The following is a 12507-nucleotide window of genomic DNA, read 5'->3' on the forward strand; positions in this document are numbered from 1 at the left end:
AGATCTATGTATTAAGTGAGTCACTGTGTTTATTTATAGTTTTTGTTTTTGTAGAGTTCGTCGGCTTTAAGATAGTTACCGAACAAAATGATGTATAGTTATGTATTAGCTTTGGGGTTTTTTTCCCTTTTACACCGTTTCGTTGCTTGATTAAGAAAGTATTTCTGTTGGCTTCCAATTATGACTTTATTTCACTTCGGGAACTGTGTCGCATTGGCATACGTGCCTTATGTAATAGTGTACAGATGTTCTGGAATGTAAGTATAGTAGAAAATATATTTTAAAAACTTTATGTAAGTGAAAACGAACATCAACATCGTAGCATGTTTCACCGACCGTGTAAGTAACGAGCATGGTCCATCGTGTTTAATTCTAATTTAACTTTCTAAACGTAATAATTTGACTCTCAGATCGTTATAATATACTTTGTTAACTATACATAACTATATAAGGCCACTATAATTTATATAAAATGCCTATATGGCAATGTTTCCCTTTTATTTTGCTTTCTTTTTTACCGAAATAACGGCATTCATTCCTTACCGAGGAGAAATTTACCAAACCAAAAACTAGCAAATTTTAGATTATTTACTAATAATAATTGTGCTTTAAATTCATATCTGTAAGAAACAATTATTTTAAAATTACTCTCTTAAAATTTCGAATTTTTTATCATTGAAATGTCCACCTGCTTTCTGTCGGCTTCCAATTATGACTTTATTTCACTTCGGGAACTGTGTCGCATTGGCATACGTGCCTTATGTAATAGTGTACAGATGTTCTGGAATGTAAGTATAGTAGAAAATATATTTTAAAAACTTTATGTAAGTGATTAGCTCCATGTCAGCCCCAACTGAGCAGATATGTTCAGAGGTATTCGAGCCGCATAGATTCTTCTTTTTCAGAATTGTGTTGGGGCGAAGATAAAGAATACGTAAACCCGGAGGTTGGAGGTTAGGGTTTTAATTACACCGAAAACCGGTGGTTTACCTCCGCCTTGTGTTGAATTATGTTCTCCAATGTGTCCTGTTCTTAAGATGTTAGAGGATCATCCAAGGGAATTTGGTTACTATTTATAGCCGGTCTCAGTTTTAGTGTCATTCTAGGCTTTACAGTAGTAATTGCTTTGGTTTTTTAATTGTGACACCTCCAACATTGTTTATTTTAATACTTCCTTAGTTAATCTTTCAAAAACTTTAGAAGTGTAATTATATCAGCATTCCAAGGCTTTTAGTGAAGTAAACCTTGCAAGACAGTCTGTGACATATCTTCTGTTCAGTATCACCCTCTGTTGAGAATATAGTGTACTAGGGAAAAAGCTGATGGTAATGGCACATAATTAAGTAGATTAATAAGGGTACAGGAATCACCTAAAGATACCTAGCTGTTAACAACCCAGTCAACCTGGTTTTATGTAGGTCTCATAGTGTAGTGCAATAAACATAGTAATATTGGCATGTGAAGGGAAGAAAGTTGTTTAGCATCAGATAAGCTTGAAATGTGCAGCATTATGATCAAATGTATGTCATTCTTTCAGATACTGTACCTAGGATGACATCGTTTAATGGGTACTTTTTTAAAATGATATTGCATGATTTGAGAGAGATTTGGTTACTATTTCTAGCAGGTCGAGTGGTCTTGTAAAGACAAGAATATCAAACTTGTTAGGCTTTGTGGGCTAGACTGAAGATGCAGAGTTATGTGGTAAAAATTCATTGACATGGTTTATGAAATATATATATATATACTAGCAAACACACCCGTCTTTTGGATGGTTTAAGTTGCTTTGGTGGTATTTTTCACCAAACAATTGAACTACTGAGAAGGTTTATGTGTAGCACAGCAATCTGTTTCCGATTAACTTAACAGAAAACCAAATTGAAGGCCGGTTATTGTGGAGGTCATTGCACTTTTATGATCATAGAACATATAAATTTGCATGCAATGCAAAGTAGTGCTACTGAAGTGTTTTGGGAGTAGATTACAGATAATGACTACAAAATATAGTTGTTGTACATGAAAGTGAAATTTCTTGTGGTTGTTTAAAAAAGGCTAGAATGACAATGCTAAAGCATATTTGAAACAATGGACAACAGTCAAAATATCATAATGGATGGGTAAATAAGCATCCTGTGAAATAACGCATTGGTAGGTAAACAAAGGTATAAACAAATAGAGGAGAGAGACGGGAACATCACCTTTCAAGTAACTCATAATAGGTAAAGGTAAGCTTGCCAAAGTTTAATGCAGTTTAAATATGGAAATTAGGATTGTTTGGTACTGGATATTCATTGCGTACAGTGTTCCTGGTCAATTCAATCACCATTGCAAGTGGACAGTCAAAATAAATAAATAAATAGACAAAATCCTTTCACTTTTATGATATTCTCCAATGAAAACACTCGAACAATACACATATATAAAAAGATATAGAAAGTGATAATACATAATTACAACATATAAATAAATAATAAATAAAAAAAATGTGAAAATAACAAAAAAATATTCTGTAATGCAAATATACGACCATATAGATTAAAAAAGTATGGGAAGCAGTCAAAATAAATAGACAAAATCCTTTCACTTTTATAATATTCTCTAACCAAAACACTCAATACACATATAAAAAAATATAGAAAATAAAAATACACAATCACAACATATAAATAAATAATAAACCAAAAAAATGTGAAAGCCACTAGAAAATATTTTCTAATGCCAATATATGACTGTATAGATTAAAAAAATGTGGAAGACCCTACATACAATGAATTAGAGAAAAGCCTGTGTAAACCATCGTTTTTCCTAGTATGCCCATTTATGCAGGAGCTCTGGGTAGAATGTTATTGTGCATGACCATCCTTGGGACATAAGTAATGTGTGTATAAAGTTTGGTGAAAATCAGTTGAGAATTGTGGAAATGTTTGCGTTAGTCAATACACACACACATACTGTGATTTATATATGCTAGATATATACAGTTGTATTAACCCTTCAGCATTTTAACAGCCCATATCCAGCCCAAATATTCAACCCACTTTATGTTCAAACTAGCCAGATCTGGCTTGTCACACCTACCCTGCAATGTCGTTCTAAAAATACTCAATCACATCATTGAAGTCTCAAAGCTACAAGTTAATGCATGGCTAATTCAAAGCAATGTGAATAAAGAAGTATTACTTTTGACAGAATAATCTGAATGTTCAAGGGTTAAGTAAGAACTCTGAAATTGTGAAAGAATCATTGATTTGTCTAATCACAATTCTAATTGGCATCTGACCTTGAATGCATGCTAGCAATATAAACATATTTTACAGAATATTTTAAAATCAAAAATTGATAATGTTTTCCTTTGATAAAACTGGACTTGAGGTCAGATTAAATGCTGCTGCAGGCTGAATGTTTGAGGCTCCTTCATTGGTTTGATTGGTAAAAACAAGTTTCAGAGTGTAATTGTAGGCAGTGTTTAGTGAGTGTAAAGATGGTGGAAGTGGAGAAGGTTAGTGCATTGAGTTAGAGCAACATGTGGCGGTATACTATTAACTTGGTGTTTAGTGGGGCAAAGTCAGATGCAGTAGAGTGGAAGAGAAAGGGTTAGACTGGTCATAGTGTTGATGAGTGAAAACTTGTCAATTGGATAATGTTATTTTTGTTTTCCTCTAAAGAGGCCCAAATGTGTATGTGCATGCTAGGTATATTCTTCTAGATGCATAAAGTGTAGTTTAACCCTTTCCTTACTGTATTTATTTTGAGATGCTCTGTGTTTCTTTCAATTACTTTAAATATAACAAAGAATTTAGTAAAATTACTTAGTTATCATTCAGCCAGTGTTAGGAACATAAACTGTGACTAAGGTTTGGTGGAAGATTTTAATTCAAAACTTATGAAAACAAGACATTTGTACTCAGAGTCAAAGTCGATTTCAGCCGGGTTAGTAATGAAAGGGTTAACCCTTTGGCATTTAAACTGGCCATATATGGCCCAAATATTCTACATGTTTTATCTTCGAATTGGCCAGATTCAGCTTCTCGCATCTATTCTATAATGTCATTCTAAAAATATGCAATCACATACTTGAGATCTCAAAGCTATAAACTTTGAGATTTCAATTATGTGATTGCATATTTTTAGATAATGCATGCTTAATTCAAAATAATGGGAATGAATAAATAATACATTAGTCAAAGTAATAAGGCATAGGACAGCATTTGTGTTTTGTATTGAATTAGATGTTCAGATCTGAAACACTTTCTGGACATGAGCATCTGATTTTTGTTAAGCAGTCTTGATATTTGCTATGTATTTTTTAATATATTTTAGGGCTGAATACAGTGCCTTCTGGAAATGTGTCCAAGCTGGGACTGCATACCTTTTCACTCAACTATGTAAGATGTTGGTGTTAGCAACCTTCTTTCCAGCTACAGAATTTAGTTCTGATTCTTTGGATGTTGTAGGGGTAAGTTGACAAAGTAAAAATTTTATTAATTTATTAGATTCTTTTCCTTTTTTTCTTTATATAAAGAATGCTCATTGAGTTTTTTTACGTTTACTTTAGGTATAGAAAGTACTTTATAGTTTTTTCAGCATTGTTTCTGTATATTATCCTGGAAGATAATTCCAGACAATTTTTAAGATATTAGGATGAACCAGAAATCTTTTAAAATCTCTAGTCACTGACACTTCAAAAGCCTTTACAAAACTAATTATTCAAAATCTTCACTGTCAACATTTCCTATTTGATTCAAGTCTTTATGTTATCCATTCACTTGTTAAAGTCTCCACATCTTCCATTTCAACAGATAAAGCACTTTCTACCTGACTCAAGTCACCTTCTCCTATACATATGTCACAATATTCCAATATATCAACATTTTTTAAAATTAGAGTTTATGGAATTCTACTTTTTTCTTACAGGAAACACTGAAATGCTTTGTTGATCTTGCTGACCTTGTAGGTCTTTATCTTCTAATGAACTCCATTCCAGCTAAAGGCCAGCTTAAGTTTCTTATTGCTGGTATGGGTTGGGCTACAGCTGAACTTATTATGACCAGGTAAGTTGTCTTGCTTGAAACTTTATTTCCCTATACTTTTAAACTTCATTGAAACTGATTTTTGTTCATATGAGATTTACAAAATTCTGTTAAACAGCACCAAATTTTACTGACCATGTATGTGTGTGTGTATATATATATATATATATATATATATATATATATATGGGTGTGGCTGTTGTCAGTACCACCAAACTGGCCCTTGTGCTGGTGGCATGTAAAAGCACCCACTACACTCTTGAAGTGGTTGGTGTTAGGAAGGGCATCCAGCTGTAGAAACTCTGCCAGACCTCAATCAAATTGTCCGACCCATGCCAGCATGGAAAGCAGAGGTTAAATGATGATGATGATATATATAAGACTTTTTCAATTCCTGAGCGTTATACTAATACATCTGTTTGTTTTCTACACCACCTGTCTTTGTCTTATGTTTTTTTGTGAATTCGTCCCCTATATATATATATATATATATATATTTAGGGTAAAGACCCCTTTGGTCATGTATGACCGTGGGATTATACCTAGAAAGTTCCCCTCTGAGGTACAAGTCTGGGCAAGGTTGTTTATGGAAGAAGTCGCCCATGCATACCAGCCTCCTCTCTCCATGCCACCAGTGTTATCCAAGGGAAAGGCAAAAGCCAATACAGCTTGGCAACAGTGATGTTGCAACTCATTTCTACAGCTGAGTGAACTGGAGCGACATGAAATAAAGTGTTTTGCTCACTAACGCAACACACAGGCCAGTCCAGGAATTGAATTCACTACCTCATAATTGTGAGTCCAATGCTCTAACCACTGAGTCATGCACCTTCATGCACATGCACACACACACAGACAGAAACACATGCACAGGTATATAACCTTTCAAACTAATATTTTACTGTTGCAATTAAATGAGAACAAAACTACATATTTCATCATCTTTTTCTGTGATACTAGTTATCTTTCTCACCACCTGTGACCACTTTACTTGGCAGCCATCCTCCATTCTTAATATAGTGTCCCTCTCCACTCACATTTTGCATTGATCATCCTCCCTGCCACTAAATTATCTCTCCACCATGATACATATCTCACTCTCCCCAGGCACTATAACTGCCTCTCTTCTCACACTCTTGCCGCTTATCCAACCGTATGTTGTCTCTTTCTGTTTAGTGTATTGTCATTATTATTACCATTTTGCTACTGAGGAAATGTTTTGTAATCATTTATATTAGTTTTCTACTATGTGGAGTAACAGAATTGTTCCAGCCATGTCAGCAGTACTCTTTCGGTTGTACTCGAGCTTTAAAGAGACTCATCAACTAATTAGATCAAAAAAGTATTTTCTGGTTCCTGAGAGGAACAAATGTCTTTTGTCATTGTTATACATGTGGGGCATTTTTAGTTTTAAGGTTGTTGTGATAGTAGTCTTTCCTTCCTTGCTATATGTAGTGAGTGAGTCTTGAAGCTATTGGAGAGTAGGTTGTCAGATTATGAGAGATTGTGAAGTTTAACATCTGTAATGACTTTCATGTTATTTGCTACAAATATGACTTCCAAGTAAGTTTTATTGTCCTCATCATCATACATCCATTTTCCATGCTGGGATGGGTTACACTGGAGATTGTAAGCTGTTTTGGCTTGGTTTCTCTGGCTGGATGTCTTTCCTAATGCCAACCACTCTACAGAGTGGACTGGGTGTCTTTTACATCTCACCAGCATTGGCCATGATTATGATGTCACTTAACACTGAAAAATTACCGAGGCATGGCTAATATGTACATGCATGGTTGTGTGATTGAAAAATTTGTTCTGAACCACATGTTTTTCAGTTCATTCCAGCTGTGTGGAACTGTGGACAAGTGTTTTCTACTATAGCCCTGGGCTGATCAAGGCCTTGTGAGTAGATTTGAAATAAGACTGTTGTACACATATGTATGTTTGTTTACATTTTGTGATTACTTGAACAAAAGTGTGGCAGTCAGTGTTATAGTCAGTTTTCTTGTCAACATATCATCCAGGCACTTTGGTGCGTTTGAAGCTGTGTGGAATAAGTGTTTCCTTACTTGAAAAACAATTAAGGGTGAGCTTCAGAAAGGACATCCAACTGTAAAACAATGCCTCAAATAATATCCAACCAACCTATGCTAGCATGAGAAAACAAACCTAAAACAAATGAAACTATATTAGTTTTCTTTCTAAAGACAAATAGTATATCTGTTATTGAAAAATGTTTTTTCATAACATTTACTGGTAGTTTTTACTGGAAATTAGGAGTAAATTGTTCAGAAAGGAAGCTGGTATTATCTAACTATTTGTTGGCTGCCAACTCTTCCATTTCGTTGCTTTGCATTTATGTGTTCTCAGTCTCTTCATTCACTGCTGTTTTAGGTTGTTATGAATCAGCTTGAAACAAATTTGTATTATATAAAAACCATTTAAATTAACTCCATTCTTCAGAAAAGTGACTTTTTCATAGCAAAATTAATTTGGAACATTAACTAAATCTCCAGAAATCTTATTACACTTATGTAATGTGCTCTAGATTAAATAGTATATTTAATCTTATTCTGAAATAACTTCTAGTGATTTTTCTTGCAGGTTTATTCCACTTTGGGTTGGAGCAAGAGGTATTGAGTTTGACTGGAAGTTTATCCAAATGAGTTTTGACTCAAATGTCAGTTTGGTGAGTGACATTCAATTCTTAGCAATTAAAAGTATTGATAGTTGACCAATTTATTGGATTGGAGTTGGAACAATGTGATTGCAATAAATTATTACCATAGCTCATAAATTATTACTATGAAAAAATATTGGATGAGATTACTAATTTTATGTATTTTGTTAAATTTTAGATCCAACACATCTCAACAGCTCTTTTGGTATGGCTATGGACACGTAGTGATCTCCGCAAGTCTCTCTTCCCAGTTGTTTTAATTCTTCTGTTGCTCAGTTCTTTCAGACCACTCATTGTAGAGTAAGTAACTAATTGTCATCAATATTATGAAAAAGAATTGATTCTACAAAGCATTATGTGGAACTTTTATCTATTACAACCAGTTCATACTAATCCTTTGTAGATATTCTCATTGAAATAAAGGAGAACAAAATAGTTTTTAAGGTTTTAATTATTTTCATGTCTGTTAGTCATTTTGATAAGTGTATGAAAATCACAGTTTATGAGGTGGGTGTAAGAAACATTTGTAAATTTAGATGTACAGTTATTGGAGAAGGAATGAGGTGAGTTTGATTTGTTGGATGTGATGTGTAAACTTGCAAGGCAAGTTGAATGGAAATGAAGTGAGAAAGAAATTAGAAGATAAAGGTACTAGAAATACATACAGGAAAGATGGCTATGTTGTTATGAATGAGTAATAGCAAAGAATGTGGCATGCTGAGGGGAAAGAAGTGTCACAAGTTGAAGGAAGATATAGAAGTATTAATTAGGTTAGACCTGTGGAGATTGGGCTTGTGTGTAAGATCCACAGAGAGATGTTACATAGAGACTTTTCTGAACCATGTCAGCATTGAAAATGCACATTTAGCATAATGAAAATATATACCATATCATACTCATTTTGCATTTGCATGTTTTCATTCAACATAACTGATAGAGCTTACTTTGTAACTTGCTGTTACAAAGCTTGAGTGTTAATGAATCCAAGAGATCTTATAATAAGGTAGTTTGTGTGATCTCGTATCGAGTCATCTTGCTATAATTATATTAAAATGTTATATTATACATGTAATAATTCTGTATTCTAATAATTTAGCTTTCTTTTGTGCTCTAAATTTAACCCTTTAGCATTCAAACTGGCCATATCCAACCAAAATATTCAATCTGTTTTATGTTCAAACACTAACCCTATAACATCATTCTAAAAATTAAATCTCAAAGTTAGAAGATAATCTCTTTTACTCTTTTACTCTTTTACTTGTTTCAGTCATTTGACTGCGGCCATGCTGGAGCACCACCTTTAGTCGAGCAAATCAACCCCGGGACTTATTCTTTGTAAGCCCAGTACTTATTCTATCGGTCTCTTTTGCCGAACCGCTAAGTGACGGGGACGTAAACATGCCAGCATCGGTTGTCAAGCAATGCTAGGGGGACAGACACACAAACACACACACATACAAATACACATATATATATATACATATATACGACAGGCTTCTTTTAGTTTCCGTCTACCAAATCCACTCACAAGGCATTGGTCGGCCCGGGGCTATAGCAGAAAACACTTGCCCAAGATGCCACGCAGTGGGACTGAACCCGGAACCATGTGGTTGGTTAGCAAGCTACTTACCAAAATATGTGGATAAATAAGCATTACATTTGACAGAGTGATCTGAATGCTAAAGGGTTAATGGTTATTTTAATTTCTTCACTGTTTTGTTTAGCAAAACTTATTCTATTGTAATACATTTTGCTTCTACAGCACTATGCCATGTGTGTGTGGATGTGTGTTATGCATGAGATTACTTTAAAGGCTGTGTGGATGCGAGTATTTATGTAATTCTTTATTTGTTTAACCTTGGTTTTAATTCTCTTTCCACAGGATTCTCATCCATGCTGGCCACTTGGGATCCTGGACCTTATTATTCTGCAAAGGACTGTTCACTCTAAGTATCGGCACAATTGCAATGCAGATGTTCTTGGGGATGTCACGTTAAAACATCTTGCTTCGATTGTTTCACCTAGATTCAATTGTTTAATATTTCTCATATGATTATCTATGCAGACTTGAAATACTTCAGGAGTGAATGCCATATTTATATCAAGAGAAAGCCACAAGGCAGCATCACTGGCGTATTTCTAAGTTGTTGAACTATTTTCTTCATCAATGAAATATTTCATTTTGTATGGAAAAAAAAGAGTTTTATTGAGGAAACAAGAAGGGCAGTAAATGCAATAATAATTTATTATTGTCTTTTATTAAGTTTTTGCAGTATTTAACGAATTACAGTTTTTGTTACAACACAGCTGCAATGAAGGCCTTTTGTTTTTATTTATTTATTTATTTATTTATTCTGCATCAATGTTCAAACATTTCACTTCTCTATTAACTTAGATATGTGTAGTTTTTTTTTTCTCTTTTATTTTAGTCATTGGATTGCGGCCATGCTGGGGCACTGCCTTGAAGAGTTTTAGTTATTTGGATTGACCCCAGTACTTATTTTTTAGTCTCTACTTATTCTGTTGTTTTGCTAAACTTCTAAGTTACAAGGACATAAATAAACCAGCACTGATCATCAAGTGATGGCAGAGGACAAACATAGAGACACAGTCACGCACATGCACACACATGCTCTCACATACACATGCTCTCTCTCTCTCTCTCTCACACACACACACACACACACACACACACACATGCACACACACACACACACACACATAACTGGCTTCCATGTAGTTTTCATTTCCATTTACTAAATTCACTTACAAGGTACCTTTCCAAAGTACCACACAGTTCCAACTTCACCCAAACCTACTCGATCCATATGTCATTCTTCCTCCTCATTATCTTTACTATCTCATCTCACATTCTTTAAACACGTCATACATTCTTTTTCTCATACAACTTCAACCTCCTTAAGATTGTCCTCTAATCGCTAAACTGCATGTATCTGATTGCATGAGTACCTGGCACATTTCAGTATTAGTTCAATTGACTCCTTTCCCCCCCGAAACATACACACACTTGGACATCTTCCCTTCATCAAATTTGTGGTTTATGTTGATGTGAGAAATCATGTTCTGAGTTCAAATCCTGCTTGCATTTCAACTTCCCATGATCAGTAAATAAGTACCAGTCATATACTGAGGTCATTTAAGTTGACTGTATCATCCCCATTAAACACTGGCCATATACCTAAATCAGAAGTTAGAGGCCAGTCACCCTTTACCTACCTTATTCATCTCTCTCTTCATGTCACACATCCCTTTCACATACCTGTATATTGCTCACACTACTATCATCCTTGTCTTTGTTGCTATTTCAGTCAGGTTGCCTAGAATATACATATCTCAGAATACCAAGTACGCCTGTCACTCCTCTCCCATTACACATCCCTCTTATTGCTATCATTCATGCATTTCACTCTCCTGACGAGGCAGCAGAGATGTGGGATTGTAGCTCCCTTTTGTCATGTCGAGTACTTGGCTACCTCTGCAGTGCTGGTGTCACAAAAATCACACCAAGTACACTCTTCTAACATTATGAAGATCCTCAGGTCATGATGACGACATGATACCTCTCTAGTTCTAATGGTATTAAAAAACACCTTGTACTCTGTAGTGGTTGGTGTTAGGAACGGCATCCAGCTATAGAAACTAAGCCTAAATGAAATGTGAGTGAGATGAGGTCCCTCTGACTTGTCTAGATGAGCTATACTCCTTGAATATGTGCTAGTTCTGACTGGCCACCATCCAACCCATGCCAGCATGGAAAAGCAGACATAAAATGATGATTGCACCAGTCTTGTGTCTGTAACCTGTAGCAGATGCTGGCTAGCATCAAAGATAGTCACTCATAGTCATCACCATCTCTACCGTCATCCTTATTTTATGTGTTTATCCATATTGCTATGGGTTAGATGGGTCTTGCCTCAGTAGAGGTTCAATGTTGTAATTTGAAATGAAATGACAGAATGGCTTTTGCATTACTCACTTAGAGGACATAAAGGAATACAATAAACACATCAGTTTTAAAAATCAGTGTAAACAGTGATACAGACACTAAGTAAAATAATACATCTGCCCATGCAAAACCACTTGTCAATCCTCACACACATACATACAGTATATTTTCATATAATTTCTGTTTAATAAATTCCATTTACAAAGCTCAAGTGTAGCTGTATGATTGAGAAGTTTGCTTTCCATCAACATGTCCTAGCAAGGGACACCTTGGGCAAGTGTCTTCTATTATAGCCCTGGACCACTCAAACCCTTGTGAGTAGTTTTGGTAGATGGAAACTGAAAGAAACCTAGGTTACCTCAAAGATGAACGACAATGATCTCATCTTCATGGCTGGGGATTTCAATAGGCATGTTGGATGGCAGCTCAATATCTACCATGGGTACCATGGAATCGGTTTCCAACATGAATAGGGAACAAGGCTACGGGAGTTCTGTGATGGGAATAACCTTTTGATCTGCAACACCAACTTCAAGAAGCCAGCCAACATATCAATCAGGTGACTTTGCTTGCCAGATAGATTTTATTCTCACCAGACGGCAAGATGCATGGTTGCTCTTAAATGCAAAGACTCTCTCTGGTAAAGAATGTACCCCCTCTCCCAAACATAGACTAGTTGTTAGTGACTTTAGACTCCAAGAAGCAGACCAATCTGGAAAAGAAGGATCTGGAAGCTTAAGGACCCTTCATATGGTCAAAGATTTAGAGTCATCCTAATTGAGAAATTTGATGAGAGCGGGCAGCTACAAACTTGTGACATAGAGGGCAAC

The 12507-nt window shown here is 35.2% G+C and overlaps 1 protein-coding gene across 2 annotated transcripts; it reads left to right on the top strand.

Annotated features, from left to right (window-relative positions):
- Window positions 1-117: 117 nt before the first annotated feature.
- On the top strand, window positions 118-10023 carry LOC115211882 (transmembrane protein 147). Of its 2 annotated transcripts, none has more exons than XM_029780621.2 (6): window positions 118-257; window positions 4321-4456; window positions 4915-5051; window positions 7635-7719; window positions 7889-8010; window positions 9593-10023. In XM_029780621.2, exons 1-6 carry the CDS (start codon window positions 181-183, stop codon window positions 9705-9707), a joined length of 672 nt encoding a protein of 223 aa, XP_029636481.1. In that variant the 5' UTR covers window positions 118-180; the 3' UTR covers window positions 9708-10023. The 2 variants fall into 2 exon arrangements, with proteins under 2 accessions (XP_029636481.1, XP_029636480.1); XM_029780620.2 differs by lacking the exon at window positions 118-257 and adding an exon at window positions 688-788 and having other exon boundaries at window positions 9593-10016.
- The last annotated feature ends 2484 nt before the right edge of the window (window positions 10024-12507 follow it).

The sequence above is a fragment of the Octopus sinensis genome, linkage group LG5 (assembly GCF_006345805.1).
Source record: "Octopus sinensis linkage group LG5, ASM634580v1, whole genome shotgun sequence".
Lineage (NCBI taxonomy): Eukaryota > Metazoa > Mollusca > Cephalopoda > Octopoda > Octopodidae > Octopus > Octopus sinensis.